General features: G+C 39.2%; 1 protein-coding gene across 1 annotated transcript in view; it reads right to left on the bottom strand.

Annotated features, from left to right (window-relative positions):
• Positions 1-18,153, bottom strand: part of dpy (dumpy) — a 256,705-nt gene that overhangs the window by 49,001 nt on the left and 189,551 nt on the right. The window contains exons 36-54 of the mRNA XM_065347532.1: positions 17,565-17,885; positions 17,137-17,463; positions 16,131-16,451; positions 15,689-16,012; positions 11,285-11,614; positions 10,672-10,986; positions 10,141-10,467; positions 9,738-10,061; positions 9,310-9,624; positions 5,669-5,992; positions 5,204-5,530; positions 4,658-4,966; positions 4,079-4,402; positions 3,602-3,934; positions 2,329-2,637; positions 1,918-2,250; positions 1,533-1,838; positions 1,136-1,450; positions 99-1,049 (exon numbers count right to left, since the gene is read on the bottom strand). Coding sequence (XP_065203604.1) covers positions 99-1,049; positions 1,136-1,450; positions 1,533-1,838; positions 1,918-2,250; positions 2,329-2,637; positions 3,602-3,934; positions 4,079-4,402; positions 4,658-4,966; positions 5,204-5,530; positions 5,669-5,992; positions 9,310-9,624; positions 9,738-10,061; positions 10,141-10,467; positions 10,672-10,986; positions 11,285-11,614; positions 15,689-16,012; positions 16,131-16,451; positions 17,137-17,463; positions 17,565-17,885 — 6,735 coding nt within the window. The remainder of the gene's footprint in view (positions 1-98; positions 1,050-1,135; positions 1,451-1,532; positions 1,839-1,917; positions 2,251-2,328; positions 2,638-3,601; positions 3,935-4,078; positions 4,403-4,657; positions 4,967-5,203; positions 5,531-5,668; positions 5,993-9,309; positions 9,625-9,737; positions 10,062-10,140; positions 10,468-10,671; positions 10,987-11,284; positions 11,615-15,688; positions 16,013-16,130; positions 16,452-17,136; positions 17,464-17,564; positions 17,886-18,153) is intronic.

Raw genomic sequence — 18,153 nt, 5'->3', positions numbered from 1 at the left:
ACCTGAGAAAAATACTGGCATTTTCTTTTTCTCTTTTTAAAATCACGCATAGTACCCAAACATCTTGAATAAATGAATGCAGTAAATTGTTGACTCACCTTGGTAACATCGCTGGAATGGATCGCCAGTAAAACCAGCTGGACAACTGCATATTGGGCGATGTTTAATGACCTCGCAACGCGCATTTATGCCGCAAGTGCCAGGACACGGATCTGTGCATTTGTATTTGTAACACGCTCGATTTGTCGGGCATTCTGAATTTACAACACATTCTGGTCTGCAATCTGGAGGCGATCCTTGGTAATTAGGCAAGCAGGAGCATATAGCTTGGTCATTTCGTTCCACACATCTACTATTTGGACCACATGGTGATGGATTGCAAGGGTTGACGGATGGTAGAGGTGCTTCAATTGGTTTAAGTCTGCAGCCACTGAATGGATCTCCAATATATCCTGGTTCGCAATTGCAATTCGGGATATGGTTTATCACAGTGCAAGAAGCATACACTCCGCAAATGCCAGGACATGGATTCTGACATTTGTTTCTAATGCATGCCTTGTCAGAAGGACAGTCAGAACTGAGAACACATTCTGGTCTGCAGCCTTCATACGGATTTCCCTGGTATCCTGCTATACACGAGCAAGATCCAGCACCGTTTTGTTGTTTACAAATGGCATTTACACCGCATGGAGATGGTTCACACGGATTGAGTTCTTCTTCTTCGGTAATTTGTTGTTGACATTGTTCGAATGGGTTTCCAACATAGCCTGGTAAGCAAGAGCATGATACTGTGTTACTGATGACTTGGCATTGAGCATTCAATCCACACGATCCTGGGCATGGATCTCTGCATTTATTATTGATGCAAGCCAAGTTCCTTGGACAATCGCTGTTGATGACACATTCTGGGCGACAGTTTGGTGGAGCTCCAACAAATCCTTGCAAGCAAGAACATGTAGGTTGGTGGTTGCTTGGTAAGCAGTGAGAATTCGGACCACAAGGTGATGGCACGCAAGGATTCTGAGGTGTTGGTTCTGGTATTGGTTGGGCTGTCAGGAAATAAAAATATTTAATTGAATTTTATTGGTTCGGAAAAAATAATTTCAAAGAGTGTTCTTGAGATTGTGGAACTCACGTGGTAAATCATAACAACTTTTGAATGGATCACCAGTCTGACTCTCGCGGCAACTGCATATTGGACTGTGATTGATGACTTCACAGCGAGCACCGTAGCCGCATACTCCAATGCAAGGATTGATACATTTTTTATTGACGCAAGCCTGTACACTGGAGCATTCCTCGCTCACAATACATTCTGGTTTACAGGATGGTGGAGTGCCTTGGTAACTTGGTAAACAGGAGCATACAGCTTGGCCATTGTTGTTGCGGCATATGCTGTTTGGTCCGCAAGGTGATGGTGAGCAGGGGTCAAGTGGAACTGGAGGAGCTTCTGCAATGGATATGACATTTTGGTGGTTAATTGGGTGTTCTGATGCTGATTATAGCCACAGAATTGTATGAATATGTTTTACCTGGCTTGGGTCTGCACAAGAAGAATGGATCTCCAATCATGTTTGGTGGACAAGAGCAAGTTGGGATGTGATTGATGACATCACAATTTGCATTCTGTCCACAAGTGCCAATGCATGGATTTTGACACTTGTTCCTAATGCACGCCTTGTCTCTTGGACATTCACTACTGATGACACACTCTGGTCTACAACTTTCATAAGGATTGCCGGTGTATTCGGGTAAACATTCGCAAATTCCATCGCCATGGCAAATTGCATTAGGTCCACATGGTGATGGACTACATGGATTGATTGGAGCTGGCGTAGCTGTGGAAAAATCATTATTAAATTTTGTGTCATGAAACTTGTTGCTGGTGTTAGCCAATTGAGCAATAATAATACTTACTGATTGGAATAGGAGAACATAAATTGAAAGGATCGCCAGTGTGACCATCATTACATGTGCATACAGGAACGTGATTTAGAACATAACAATTTGCATTCACACCGCAAGATCCTGGGCATGGATCCCTACAGTGCTGGTTGATGCAAGCTAATTGACTAGGACATTCTGAACTGATGACACATTCTGGTCTGCAAGATGGCGGTGATCCTATAAAATCTGGCAAACACGAACACACAGGACTACCATTGATGATTTTACATTGCGAGTTAGGACCGCAAGGAGATGGCACGCAGGAAGGTGGCGCATCTGTTGGTGTTGCTTGTGTGCTAGGCGCTGTGAAATGTGAAATTGAAATATTGAAATGATTGATTTCTCAAATTTGCTGGCTGAAAATGGAGCAGAGATACATACGTATTGGTAAACATTGTGAAAATGGATCTCCAGTGTATTGTGGTGGACACGAACAGTATGGATTATGATTTTTAACGTTACATAAGGCGTACAATCCACAAGTGTTTGGACAAGGATCAGCACACTTTTGGTTTATGCAAGCTTTGTCCAAAGGACATTCTGAGCTAACCACACACTCTGGCCTGCAGTTTGGTGGACTTCCCACATATGTTGGCAGGCATGTACAAACTGCTTGTTGATTTACTGCTCTGCATTGGCTGTTTGGTCCACATGGTGATGGATAGCATGGATCTTGAGTTGGTGGTTTTGCTGCAATTAAAACAGAAGGTTAAGAATATTTGTTGGGAGTTTTGTAAGCCGCAGAAAATTAGTTTAGAGATGTCGATATTTTGTCAACATATTTTCAATGCCAAAGAAATGATACGTTTTCAATGCTAAACTTTCAATGAATTGATATCTAGAAACTAGCCCAATCAGGGTGCTACAGGGTGCCCAGAAATATTGTGAACCCCGAAGAAAGTTTTTCATTGAAAATATAGGTTGGCAATGTGAAACAGATGCATATGTTTGGTGGAATGTTATCTCTCCAGTCCAACAACCAATCATGAGCTATCAATATTATCATTCATTGTGACCAACCAAAATATTTAGCAGAAAACTTTTTTACGGGTTCACGATATTTCTGGGCACCCTGTACCAGCAGATATAACTATGCACTAATCTACAAAAAAATAAATAAAAATAAAGTACAAAGTTGGAAAATGTCCTAAAAAAGTATAAAACCCCTGTCAAAATGCATGAAATTTACAAAATTTACAGAAATTTTGGAAAATCAAAATGAAGAAAACCCGTGTTTGAAAATTTTTGCTTATGGATTTTTCATAGTCAAAATTTGTTTGGATTTGGTAGAAAACCTGTGAATAGATGAATATGAAACCGTCCAAAAAAGTTTTTCAAATTACTATTTCAGAAAAACTCAAAGAATTGAATAATTTTGATGAAGTATGGGTTTTTGAGAATATTTTTCTGATACTTTTTTTTTATTTTCTATTTTTGAAATTGATTCCCATTTTATTTTCAGAGTAACTTTGTGTTGATTGCTTGATTTGGAAGTATTCATTCCACAGTGTTCATAGAAAATTGATGCTAGAGAATTGATTCTTTTGGGTATCAATGTTCATTGAGTATGAGTACCAATAGTTATAGAGATTTTGATAATATGTATTAATACTTTTTCAGCAGTATCAACGTAACCAAATTAGTTGTTACTTACGTGTCAGTGGAATTGGTCTACATTGGAAGAATGGATCACCAGTGTATTCCGGTGGACACGAACAAATTGGAATATGATTGACAACGGTACAAATGGAGTCAGATCCGCAAGTGCCTGGGCAAGGATCGACGCATTTGTATCCGATGCAAGACAGTAACAAATGGCAGTCGTTATTGGTTTCACATTCTCGTTTACAACCACTATAAGGATCACCAAAGTATCCAGTGATGCAACGGCAAGCAGCAGCTTCGTTTTTATTGACACATTCGGCATTGACTCCGCAAGGATTTGGATAGCAAGGATTGATGGGTTCGGGAGGATTAGCTTCAGTACCTGAAATTTTCAACAATCGGTGTTAAATTATGTCTATAGTGATTTCGTTCAACAATTAGTATCATTTCCCCCATTATGTTGTTAATTGGTTAACTACTGCTCAACATCTACAAAAGGTAATTGTTTGTCGATCGGATATCTTACTAGGTTCAGGGTGGCATTCGACTAATGCGTTTCCAGTATATCCGGGAGGGCATGTACATACAGAGTTGTGATTAATTACATAGCATTTGGCTAAATGGCCGCATGATCCGGGACAAGGATCTATACATTTTTCGTTTTTACAAGCCAAATTACTCGGGCATTCGGCATTTATCACACACTCGGGCCGACAGTTGGGAGGTTGCCCGATGTAATTGGTAAGACAAGAGCATGCAGGTACATTATTTATAACCCGGCAGTCTGAGTAAGGTCCGCAAGGCGAAGGAACGCAAGGGTTCCCACTGGGTCTTGCAGTCGTTGTACGTTCTAGAGAGAAAGTCAAAGAGAAGAAAACATGCGTTGTTAGAGAGAAAGATATAAAGTGCCATATGTATAGGTATAGAAGGTGCAGGTTTGTGGAAAAACATAATATACACAGATAGATAAGAATAAGATAGTATACAGAAGGGTTTGTACAATAAATAAAGAGTATATAGTAATTTACAAAATATATATATAAAATATGTATACAGAATAGAAGAAGATAGTAAAGAGTAGACAGCGAAAGAAGATTATCCTTACGTTCAAGAACGCATCGTACAAATGGATCTCCTGTATAGCCAGTAGGACAACTACAGATCGGATTATGGTTGACGACTTGACATCTGGCATTTTGTCCGCAAGTGCCAGGACAAGGATCTACGCATTTTTGATTGATACACGCCTTATTCTGCGCACACTCTGAACTAACCATACACTCTGGCCTGCATGCCGGAGGTGTTCCAATGTAGTTCTTTTGACAAGAACACACGGCATGACCATTTATCTCTCTACATTCACTGTATGGTCCACAAGGCGACGGCGTACACGGATTAACGTATTCTGGTTTTACTATATTTACAAAAGAATTGACAGATAGAATAGTAAGAGTCAAGATTGGTATCCAGTGCCATTATGATCAGGGCCTATTCCAATTCAATTGCGCAGAGAATTCAAAATTTTTGTTTTGCAAATCTCAATTTGAGCTTTGATTTGAGGGTCAGTAGGAAGTTTTCATTTTGATGCAATGCTTAGAATGGGCCCTGTTCATGTATGAAAGACAATATTTGCCAGCAGCAGAAAGCTTACTTTCTTGTATTTGATGACATGCACTTATAGGATCGCCTGTATAGCCTGGCAGGCAAGAGCACGATGGAGCGTGATTTATAACCCTACACTCTGCGTAGAGGCCGCAAGTTCCGGGACACGGATCTTTGCATTTATTATTCAAACACGCTCTGTTCGGATCGCAATCAGAATTAGTCACACATTCTGGTCTGCAGCCAGTATAAGGATCACCGTAGTATTCAGGTAAACATATACAAGATCCGGCTCCATTTCTCTCTTTACAAACTGCATTCGCTCCGCAAGGAGAAGGAACGCAAGGATTTTTAGGCGCTTCGGTCGGAATAGCGACTGTGAAAACGAGAGTCGCGAATTAATCGATGAAAGTTTAGTCGTGGTCAGGGAGTTAGTGATTTTTTTTTTTGGTTAGACGTATATTGGCGAAAAATTTTAGTTTTTGGGCATATACGCAATCGAATAGAAGCTCACTTGGTACTGGAGAACATCCGGAAAACGGATCCCCGGTGTAGCCATTTTCGCAAGTACACCGAGGAGCGTGATTGGACACGGCGCAAACGGCGTGAATACCGCAAGATCCTGGGCAAGGATCTTTGCAGCGTTCGTTTATGCAAGCTAAGGTTCCTGGACATTCGGCGTTTATAGTACACTCGGGTCGACAATTTGGCGGACGTCCGACGTAGTCTTGCTGGCAAGAGCAAGCCGGAGTGTTTCCGACTATTCTACATTCTGAGTACGGTCCGCAAGGAGACGGTACGCACGGATTCGAAGGTACAGGCGGTGGAAGTTCTTGTGCTGTATAGAAATTAGAGTGTGTTTTGTACAAGAAGAACGAAGATACCATCACCGAGTATATTTATACATACATAAATACATAAATAAATTGTACAAGGTCTGAAACTGTCTGGACAGAAGGTTCCAAAAATGGCGGTTTGATGTGAGATGATGTATCGAGAGGAAATTTCATTTGAGAAGAATGATTTCAATGTTGCAAATACTCGTCAAAAGTTTTGAAAAATTGCTCACAGTGATCTCGAGGTGTTTGCCTCTGATTTGAATAGGACCTAAATTTTTGGAAAGAGTGTGGATTGAAATTTTCACCTCCAAAATTTCAATTGCCATTTTTGACAAATTTTTCGAAGTTCAAAATTGACTATTTTCGGTGATTCGTGTTGAAAAAATGAAAAAAAAAAAAGAATAAAAGTATTCATTGCGTAAAAATGATGAAAATTATTAGTCCTGGAGCTAATGTCAACTCCCCCAGACAAATTTTCCAATTTTTCGATCATTCTGGAATTTCCAGCTCGATTTTCGATTTCTTCAGAATTTTAAAATTTCTCCAGAATGCGTGGAAATCTTTATAGGGAGCTAAAAATTACGTTGTGGCTTATCGTCGACTGATTGAAAGGGTTTGTTTACTTGAACCGATGTTCTGAAGGTAAAATCAAGTGCATTTTTTTTATCAGAATAATTTATTTTTTTTAAAATCATTTTCGAAAAAAATTGTCATTTGCTCGAATATGGTCAAAAATAAACTCTCCAAATTCAAATTTTTACAATTTCCTACCATTCTGGAGCTTCTAGCGTGTTTTTGAAATCACTTTAGGGAGCTAAGAAAATCGAGTTTTTGCTCATTTCTGACCTTTTTGAAGGATTTATCCATATTTGAGCCAATTTTCTGGAGAGCACCTCAAGGGTGTTCTTTTGACCAGCATATTTTATAAGACATTTTTTGTCGCACGAATGGTTGCATCTTGTCCATAACCAATCCCGTCGTCTCCCTCCGAATTTGAATTTCATCATTTCAGGCCATTTTAAAGCCTCCAGCGCGATTTTCGATTTCTTCAAAATTTTAGAATTTTTTCAAAAGGAGTAAAAATCACACTGGAGAACTGAAAATCGAGCTATGGCTTATATTCTTGATCTGTTGAAAGGGTTTATCTGCGTTTGGCCCGATTTTTTGGAGGAAAAATCTCAAGAGCGGTTTTTTTTGACCAGCATACTTTGAAGAAAAGAAATCAAAAGCTCGCATCTGTTCGAAAAGAAAATTTTGATTTTTTTTAAAAATCTTGAAGAACTTGATTCGTTGCTTCTAGTCTAAAACCAACGCTCCACAATTCTGAATTTCTTTTTTTTTCAGTAATTCTGGAGTGTCCAGTGCGATTTTCGGTTTCCTCAGAATTCAGAAATTTCTCCAGAGTTTGGAAATTTCTTTGGGAAGCTAAAAATCGAGTTTTGGCATATTCTCGGCTTGTTCAATGATAGTTTATCCTTATTTGAGCCGATTTTCTGGAGGACATATCCAGAGGGTTTTTTTGACCAACGTGTTATGAGGGAGAAAAAAATTCAAAAAAATTTTGTTCGAAGAAATTTTTTTGAAATGTTTACTTACATATGACTGTACTTTTTCCAAAATTAACCCACCGAGTCCGAATTTCATCATTTCCAGACATTCTGGAGCCTCCAGTGCGATTTTCAATTTTTCCAGCCATGGATATTGGATAAATTCTCAGAATGATCGAGAATAAGTCATAGCTTGATTTTTAGCTCTTCAAATTATTTTCCAGAAATTTTAGAATTTTGAAGAAATCTAAAGTCGCGTCAGAGGCCCCAGAAAGATCGGAAATGGTAAAATTCGTTTCAGAGTAGTTCCTGTTTGTTTCAGCACTAATTTTCATCACTTTTGCTGAATTTTAAAAAAAAATTAGTTTTGATTTTTCAAAAATCGAAAGATCAATTTGGGCAGTTGAAATTTTGGTTCCAAATATCACGATCCCGTTCTAATCAAAAGTGTACAGGGCATTAGCAGCTACTACGTCGAAAAAGTTCGAAAATCGCCAGAAAGTCGCTAAAAACTTCTTTTAAAAAAGTGTGAATATTATTGGAAAACAGTTTGTTTTTTTTTTATTGAAAAATGAGTGGGAAAGAGTTGCGAAAAGTCACAATTTTTGAATATCAAACGTTGGTAGACAGTAGACACTAGACACCCTGTCATTTTCAATGAGGGGGGAAAAGGTCGCGAACTTTATCGGAAACCAGTTTTTTTTTTTGAAAAATGAGGGGGAAAGGGTCGCGAAAAGTTACGATTTTTGAATATCAAACTTTGGTATACACCCTGTAATTTTTAATGAGGGGGAAAAAGTCACAAAATCTTTTGGAAACCAGTTTTTTTTGTTGGAAAATGAGGGGGAAGGGTCGCGAAGTGTCACGATTTTTGAATATCAAATTTTAATAACCACTCTATAATTTTCAATGAGGGGAGAAAAGGTCGCGAACTTTATTGGAAACCGGTTTTTTTTTTGTTGAAAAATGAGGGGGAAAGGGTCGCGAAAAGTTGCGATTTTTGAATATCAAACTTTGGTATACACCATGTAATTTTCAATGAGGGGGGAAAAGTCACAAAATCTTTTGGAAACCAGTTTTTTTTTGTTGGAAAATGAGGGGGAAGGGTCGCGAAGTGTCACGATTTTTGAATATCAAATTTTAATAGCCACTCTATAATTTTCAATGAGGGGAGAAAAGGTCGCGCACTTTATTGGAAACCAGTTTTTTTTTTTTTGTTGAAAAATGAGGGGGAAAGGGTCGCGAAAAGTTACGATTTTTGAATATCAAACTTTGGTAGACTAGACAACCTGTAATTTTCAATGAGGGGGAAAAAGTCGCAAAATTTATGGGAAACCAGTTTTTTTTTGTTGAAAAAATGAGGGGAGGAAAAGGTCTCGAAAAGTCACGATTTTTGAATATCAAACTTTGGTAGACACCCTGCAGCTGAACCAATCACACTTCAGATGAAATTTAGTATAATAATTTTGTCATTTTTCTGGAATAGAAGTGCTGTTGAGAATTTTTCCTGCCAATCATCCTGTGATTGGGCTAGAAATTTTACTTCGAAGCTCTCAGATTGTTTTATGGGATCGGTTTCAAAAATTTGATGAAGTTGTAGGGTGAGTTGACCTCCATCTCACTGATTGGGTTCTAAAATTTGATGAAGTTGTACGTTTAGTTGACTTTCATCTCACATCAAACCATTTTTCCAATTTTTGATCTTCGAATCCCAGACTTGCATAGCATAAAAATATGTGCAAAGGAGAAAAAAGAAACCAATATCTTACGTATTTTTATACACCGAACGAAAGGATCGCCAGTGTAACCGGGCGAACAACTGCAAATAGCATTGTGATTGACGACTTGACAACGTGCATCCGGACTACAAGTTCCAGGACACGGGTCCACACATCTCTGCCTTATGCAAGCCTTATCTTGCGGACACTCTGAGCTAACCATACACTCGGGTCGACACGCAGGAGGCGAACCTACGTAGTTCTTTTGACAAGAGCATACAGCGTGATCATTCACTTGACGACATTCGCTATACGGTCCACAAGGCGATGGAACACAAGGCATCGTTGGTCTAGGCGTATGGTCTTCTAAATATTCACACATACACACAGACAGACAGAGATAGCGAAGAATTAAGAAAGTGCAAAAATAAACAGTGTGAGAGGTAAAAAATCCACTCCACAGAGAGTAGCATGCTTACCCTTAGGCTTAGGATGGCATGCGTTTATAGGATCCCCTATGTAGTCGGGATAACATGTACACGAGGGAGCGTGATTTATCACTCGGCATTCGGCATTTAGACCACAAGTACCGATGCAAGGGTCTTTACATTTGTTATTGAAACACGCTTTGCTACGGTCACAGTCAGAATTCGTGACACATTCTGGTCTGCAACCGGTGTAAGGGTCGCCGTAGTATTCGGGTAAGCAAAGGCAAGAACCTGCTCCATTTCTTTGTTTACAAACAGCGTTTGCTCCGCAAGGAGAAGGTACGCAGGGATCTTGAGGTGATTCTGGAGGTCGAACTGAAAGTTTTTTTTTAGTCGAATCAGTAAAATGATTTCTGATTGGGGATCATTGTCTCTCACTGCTTTGAAAATTTACCTTCAACGATTAGTATGCAACCGGCGAACGGATCGCCAGTGTAGCCAATCTCGCAATTACAATGTGGAGAATGTTTGACAGTCACACAAGTAGAATGGGCGCCACAAGAACCTATACAGGGGTCTCGACAACGCTCATTCTGGCACGCCAAGTGAGGCGGACATTCCTCGTTTATGGTACACTCTGGTCGACAATTGGGAGGCCTTCCGATATAGTTCTCTAAGCACGAGCATGCAGGATTGCTGCCTACAACGCGACATTGCGAATTTGGTCCGCAAGGCGAAGGTGTGCAGGGATAGCTTGGATTACGTTCGTCGGTTTTTACAGCTGTATAGTACACAGAGATAAAGAGACGGGTGTAAAGAGAGATAAGAAGAAGAGTAATAATATAAAATATACATAAAATAAGCCAGTGCTGATTGAAGGCAAGTGCTGTACTGCTTCAGGATGCAATGCAAAGTTTACAAAACTTGCAGAATTGACCCTTCCAGATTCCCCACAGTCGTATAAAAGAAGTATTTGATTGCTTACGTTCTTCTTTAACACAACGTACAAATGGATCGCCAGTGAACCCAGGCGAACAACTACATATCGGGTTATGGCTGACCACTTGACATCGTGCATTGTAGCCGCACGTTCCGATACAAGGATCTTGACATTTTTGTTTAATGCAGGCTTTATTCTGCGCACATTCCGAGCTAACCATGCACTCGGGTCTGCACGCCGGAGGCGAACCGATGTAGTTTTTCTGGCAAGAACATACAGCGTGATTGTCGACTTGACGACATTCGCTGTATGGTCCACATGGCGAAGGAATGCACGGATTTCTCGGTCGTTCTGGTCTCGCTAAAGTGTATATAGAGAAAGAGCAAGAAAAGAACATACATGTAACCTTTGAAGCATGCACAAACATTCGCTATTTCATAAAATAGTCTGGAGCGCGTGACAGATTTACAGTCTCGAGAAGTCGCTGAAAAAAGAGTTTGAGATTTGTGGTGCTGAAGAACACGAGATCAGATTGAAAAAAGAGAAGAGAGCTCTGTAAATTCATCATTCACCCAGAAATAGGTACAGAATACACAACAGAGTAAGATAATATGTAGTATAGTATAAAGTACAGAATAAGAAAGAAGAAGAATCTTACGTGGTGGTGGTTTTGGCGTTGGATGACAGGCCACTAATGGGTTTCCTGTGTACCCGATGACACAGCTGCATGAAGGGGCATGGTTGATGACCCTACATTCGGCATTAGAACCGCATACTCCGATACACGGATTTATACATTTATTGTTGACGCAAGCCTTATCATGAGGACATTCGCTGTTAAGAACGCATTCCGGTCTGCAGCCGGTGTAAGGATCTCCCGAGTATTCGGGTAGACACTGACAAGAGCCGGCTCCGTTGCGTTCTTTGCAGACTGCGTTACTACCGCAAGGCGACGGATGGCAAGGATCTGGTGTTTCGGTTGGGATCGCTATGGAAAGTAATATGGTCTGGTGTTAGAAATCGAATAACACGTCGATGAGAATGGTTAGGAGTACGTAGATGTGCAGGATAAGTGAGGTGTAATGAGTTGTCTGATTTTCAATGAAAATTCGAAACGAATCCATGATCATTTTTATCAAAAGGGCTTCCTACTAAAATGTAATGTCCCATAGAAGTTCAACTAAAGAATTTGAAAAAATTTTATGAGAAAGCTGGGACCGAAAACTCGGAGTGTGTGGCACAAAGTTGCGAAAAAATCCTAATTTTGTGTCTTAGTCGCGTAAGTCCTGCTTTTTCTGCCCAAATTGCAGAAAAGTCCTGATTTTTTACCAAAAAAAAAAAACTCTCAGACCGACTTTTCGTAAAATAAAAATCTTCTACGAACGAATTGATCCACTTTTTTTCAAACATTCATTCGCGAACGAATCGATTCGTACAAGTGACTCGTTCGCGAACGAATCGATTCATATCACTGACTCGTTCGCGAACGAATCGATTCGTGTAGGTGACTCGTTCACGAACGAATCGATTCGTACAAGTGACTCGTTCACGAACGAATCGATTCGTACAAGTGACTCGTTCACGAACGAATCGATTCGTACAAGTGACTCGTTCGCGAACGAATTGATTCATTTACTCAATTTTCGGTGAATCATTCACGAACGAATTCAATTATTTTTTGTGAATTATTCGCGAACGAATTGATTCATAAACTAAAAAATTGATCGATTTGTTGGCGAATGGTTCTTTCAAAAAATTGATCAATTCGTTCGTGAATGATTCGCCAAAAATTGGGGGTCGTATTAGTACTTTGTAAGAATCGTGCAGACCTAGTGAGATTTCAAGTTTCATCGAAATCAGTTTAGCCATTTTCTAGGTAATGAGTTTTGAAAAATCTTGAAAAAAAATGTTGTCGCTCGATTAACTTGAAATCTTTGAGCTTTTAAAACTTGATGATGATGGTGAAATGTGCGGCTATAGTAGTCTGGTTGTGAAATTTCAAATTTGATCAAAATTGGTTCGGCCGTTCCTGAGAAATTTAATTTTTCTCTCTTATTTCGACAAAGTTAAAGTAGTCTGGTTTTTGTTTGTTTTTGCAAAACACGCAAGAAAATCAAGGCCTGCCTGTTTTTGTTATAACTGCAAAAACTTTTTTGCCATAATTGCTGGAGAAAAGTCCCACTTTTTTGCTAAAATTACAGAAACTTTTTAAAAACATTTTTCACTGCAAAAAATTCCTTTTTTTTTCGAAATCCCGAAAAAAAATTATACATTTTAGAACACTTCTCATTTTTCATGGAATGGGGGGGGGGAATGCATTTCCCAGAACAATTTTCAGTCATATTCTTTTAGCGTGGTCAATTTTTTTTTCAAGGTGGAGAAAAGGTCCAGAATTTTGGGCAAAATTTTAGATAAAACCCACCTTTGAGAAAAGTTCTATTTTTTGGTGAAATTTAACCTCAGCCAAGTCTCACTTTCTTAAAATTTCAGGAAAGTTCTGCATTTTTGCTAAAGTTGCAAGACAATTTTTCTGACATAATTTTTCCAATGTTGCAGAAAAGTAGATAAAAAAAACTCAACTTCTTTGTCAAAATAGCCAAAGGTCTGGTTCCTGCAATCGCGAAAAAAGCTCCTTTTTTGCTTGAATTGCAAAAAAAAAGTAAGTTTTCTATAAAAATTGGGTAAAAAAATCTGTCTTTTTGTCAAAATTGGGGGAAAATTCCATTTTTAGCAAAATGTTGAAAATAAAAGGTTTTGTTTTTTCGCCAAAATTGCTTTGAAAATTCCTGTGTTTTTTTGCCAGATTTGCAAAAAAGTTAGACTCGACCCCACCATCCTTCCCCTCTTGACAACTTTTCCCGATTTCCCAAAAAAAAAAAAAAAAAAAAAAAAAATGGACTTATTGCATTCTGCTGTCCACCTCCTCAACTAATGAATTTTAAAAATTTTTTATGAGAAAACTGGACCGAAAACTCGGAGTGTGTTGGGCAAAGTTGCAGAAAAAAATACTAATTTTGTGTCTTGGTCGCGTAGAAGTCCTGCTATTTTGACCAAATTGCAGAAAAGTCATGATTTTTTACAAAAAAAAAAAAAAAAAAAAAATACCAGAAAATTCCCCATTTTTGGAAAAATTTCAGGTTAGTCTTGCTTTTTAAAAAATGACTATGCTTTTGTAAGGATAAAATAAAATTGCAGAAAAGTTCAGTTATTTTGGCCAAAATTTGGAAAAGGGCCTATTTTGTCAAAATTGCCAAAAAAAAGTTTCGCTTTTCTGCCAAAGTTGCTGAGAAAAGTGCAGCTTGTTTGTAAATTCTGTGTTATGAATACCTACTGTTTATGTTAAAACTGCAAAAACTCTTTTTTGCCATAATTGCTGAAGAAAAGTTCTGCTTTTTTGCTAAAATTACAGAAATTTTTACAATTATTTTTCACTGCAAAAAATTTCTGTTTTTTTTTGAGATCCCGAAAAATATTAGGTATACATTTCAGAACACTGTTTTTCGTGGAATGGGGGGGGGTATGCATTTCCCAGAACAATTTTCAGTCAACTTCTTTTTTTCAAGGTGGAGAAAAAGGTCCAGAGTTTTGGACAAAATTTTTGATAAAACCCCTCTTTGAAAAAAGTTCTATTTTTTGGTAAAATTTCAACTCAGCCAAGTCTCACTTTCTCAAAATTTCAGGAAAGTTCTGCATTTTTGCCAAAGTTGCAGAGAAGTAGGTACTGTTTTTTGTCAAAAATAAAAAAAAAACTCAACTGCAATCGCGAAAAAGGGTTGCTCAAGTTGCAAAAAAACGTAAGTTTTCTATAAAAATTGGGTAAAAAATCTGTCTTTTTGTCAAAGTTGGGAAAAAACTCCATTTTTTGGCAAAATTTTGAAAATAAAGGTTTTAAAATTGCTCAAGAAGTTTTATTTTTATTTTAAACTTGCAAAAACGAGTCTTGTTTCAAACGTTGAAATTTTTTGTACATTATTCTTCTAAAATTTGATTTTTTACTAAAATGGAAAAGTTTTGCTATAAATATAGATACTTTGACGGTGCTCCCCGGTGCTCCCCCTTCCCCCTTCGAATCAAAACCCAATAAATATTACAAAACTGGTCTTATTTTTTTCATTTTGTTCAATTGAAGCTTGAAATTTTATATTAATTTTTTTCAGAACTTTATCTTGATTTTTTTAAAATTTCTTTTAGAGCTTTTCGAATGGTAAAATTTGGACTTGAATAAGTTTTTGCTGGACTCCTGGTTCCCTCTTCTCCCCTCCTTTGAATTGAAACGTTGAAAAAATCCTGCTAAAATTCATGTTTCTATGGCAAAGTTGCAAAAAATTTTGCTTTTTTGGAATAATTACAGAATTTTAAATTTTTTCGATTTTTTTTTTTTGGAAATGGGGAAGATTTGACCCGATGAAATTTTGCCTCAAACTGAATAAATGTGGTTTCTTTTACATGTATTCTGGTGAGTTGAGGAGGGAAAATTTACGCAATTCCCTCGCTCAACGTTTTTTCAACATTAAAATTTTGTTAGTAGATATGTACTTATGTTTCAAAATGTTTTTAGTTCACTTCCAAATTTTTCATGTTTTGTTCATCCAAAATGGATTGTTTTTGAGCTGTTGCACTTCTATGGGACGTTAAAGGATTTATTTTCCAAATTTTTCATATTTTGTTCATCCAAAATGATATTTTTTTTGCGAGCTGTTGAACTTCTTTGGGACGTTAAAGGATTTAATGATTTTGGAATTTCAGATGGGTTGATTAGTACATATTATGAAGCCGGAGGAAAAATTTCGAAGAGAGATCTTCACTCCAGCAACTAGTTCGTGAAATCAGTTTTGAGTTGCAAAAAAATTGTCCACTCATTCTGAATTTAATTTTTTAGAATGATTTTGGAAACCCCCCTCCCCTTTCCTTCGCATTAGCTTGCGCAGATTTGGATAACTTCCTGCACATCTCGTAGTCTTTAGTAATGTTAGTCTTCATTAACCCCTTATTTTAAAATTTCTATCATCGAGGGGTTAAAGGAATGTTAATTTTTCGAATGAATCTTCAATATTTCGCTTACGTTCGGGCACTCTAGAGCATTGTATGAACGGATCGCCAGCAAAACCTGGCTCGCAGGTACAAACTGGCGTATGATGTACGACAACGCATTCGGCGTAAGGTCCGCAAGATCCGATACACGGATCCCTGCACCTTTCATTTTGACAGGCCAGATGGCCCTCGCATTCCGAATTAGTCGTACATTCGGGTCGACAATTCGGCGGTCTACCGATATAATTTGACGTGCAAGAGCACGACGGTACATCTCCGTGACTCTGACATATAGAATTGGGTCCGCAGGGAGAAGGTACGCAGGGGTTCGACGGTATAGGTTGGATATCCGGTTCTAGCGCACATGCAATGAAAAAAACACCGTCACAGCGTAAAGCACACAAACAAATATGGCAGCCTTTTTTCCTAATACGCGTATAAAAAAGCCAACAATTTTCCCGGCGCATGCTTACTTCGTATTTCAATGCATCTAACAAACGGGTCTCCTGTAAAGCCCAAGTTACAGCTGCATATGGGGTTGTGATTGACGACGTGGCAGCGTGCATTGTAACCACAAACCCCTATGCAGGGATTGGAGCAGAGTTGATTCAAGCATGCTTTATCGAATGGGCAATCCGAGTTGCTGATACATTCCGGATGACAGTTGGGCGGCTTACCAAAGTAACCAGATAAGCACGAGCATACAGCGTGGTTGTCGACCGCCCTGCATTGACTGTAGGGGCCGCAAGGCGATCGCATGCAAGGGTGTGCTACCATCAGGTCGACAGTACATGCTACAATAATGAAAGTATGAATACATAGAAGCAACATGAAACGTGCAAATGATGGGCAAGGTGGAGGATTCTGAACAGTCTCAGCAATCCTGCCCTTTGCCCAGAAAAAGAAAGATGAAGCGTACAAACACATGAAATGAAACATGCATTTGTGGAGTAAAGATTGATTGGATGGTTCTGATCAATGATTGAGCTCTTAGTGTACCGATTTGGAGGTCTGTGTTCGTTTTCAGCCCTTTTACCCTCCTCCTCCACATTTTTCGTGCATCTTTGGCTCCATCCAATCAGTGATTGAGCACTTTTCTTGGGCTTAATGAGGCTGTAATCGAGTTAGTGTTTCAAACGAATCATAATTCAATTCGAAGTGTCCCGATTTAGAGGTCTGTGTTCGGTTTTAGATCTTTAGCCTCCCCCTCCCCCATCTTTGGCTTCATCCAATCAATGATTGAGCACTTTTCTAGGGCTGAATAAAGATGTGATCAAGATAGTGTTTCAAAAGATTCGATATTCAATTCCGAGTTTCCCCATTTGAAGGTCAATGTTCGTTTTCAGCCCTTTTAGCCTCCCCTTCTCCATTTTTCGTGCATCTTTAGCCCCATCCAATCAATCTTCACCCAACACGAGATAACAGCAGACAGAAAAGAAGAAGTACACATATAAAGCGCAACGTGAAAAGCATCCTTACTAGGATCGTGTATGATCTTTCTACATGCAGTCAACGGATTGCCAGTATAGTCTTGCAGACAGAAGCAAGATGGCGTATGATGGACTACTTTACATTCAGCATTGATACCGCAAGCACCAGAACACGGATTCACGCACTTATTGTTTACGCATGCAAGATCCCAGGCGCAGTCGGAATTTTGAACGCATTCCGGCCTACAGCCCGTATAAGGATCACCGAAATAACCCGGATAACACGTGCACGAGGCAGCGTTATAGGATTCTTTGCAAATGGCGTTCGCGCCACAAGGCGAGGGATGGCAAGGTTCAGGTATCGGGGTAGGTATCGCTGAAACGAGTAATTCATATCTATAGGTATATACCCCACACACAGAAACGAGGTTCCTTCGCGATCGTACCAGTCACCAAATTTATGTTTGAATAACTTACGTGCGATGGCATTACATCCGGAAAATGGATCTCCTTGGTAGCCTTCGTGGCAGGAGCAAATCGGCTGGTGATTGACGACCGAACACTGCGCGTTAAAACCGCACGAACCGATACACGGATCACGACACTTATTATTTAAACACGCGAGTTTCGTCGGGCAATCGGCATGAATTAGACATTCCGGCCGGCAATACGGTGGAGTACCGAGCATACCAGCTAGACAAGAGCAGACTGGACGGCCGTCTTGTTCTTTGCATTCGGAATTGGCTCCGCAAGGTGATGGATGACACGGGTAATACGGTACTGGCGGTGGATGAGGTTCTGTGAAATTTAATCAAAGTGTGAATTAGGTGGGGTTGTTGAAGATTACATCACATTCACTCCCGAGGAAGTTAGAGTCAATATTGGGGATTTGCCACTTTCTCTTCTAAGAAACCCCTCAAAAAATGATAAGGGGGTGAGAGAGAACCCAAACTTCCCATCCACTTCCGAGGAAGTTGGGGTCAATATTGGAGATTCGCCACTTTCTCATCAAAGAAACCCCTCAAAAAATTAAGAAGGGGAGGGGGGAGGAGAGAACCCAAACTTG

The sequence above is a fragment of the Planococcus citri genome, chromosome 2, assembly GCF_950023065.1.
Source record: "Planococcus citri chromosome 2, ihPlaCitr1.1, whole genome shotgun sequence".
In the NCBI taxonomy this organism is placed as follows: domain Eukaryota; kingdom Metazoa; phylum Arthropoda; class Insecta; order Hemiptera; family Pseudococcidae; genus Planococcus; species Planococcus citri.
This window is presented reverse-complemented; position numbering and strand designations above follow the sequence as displayed.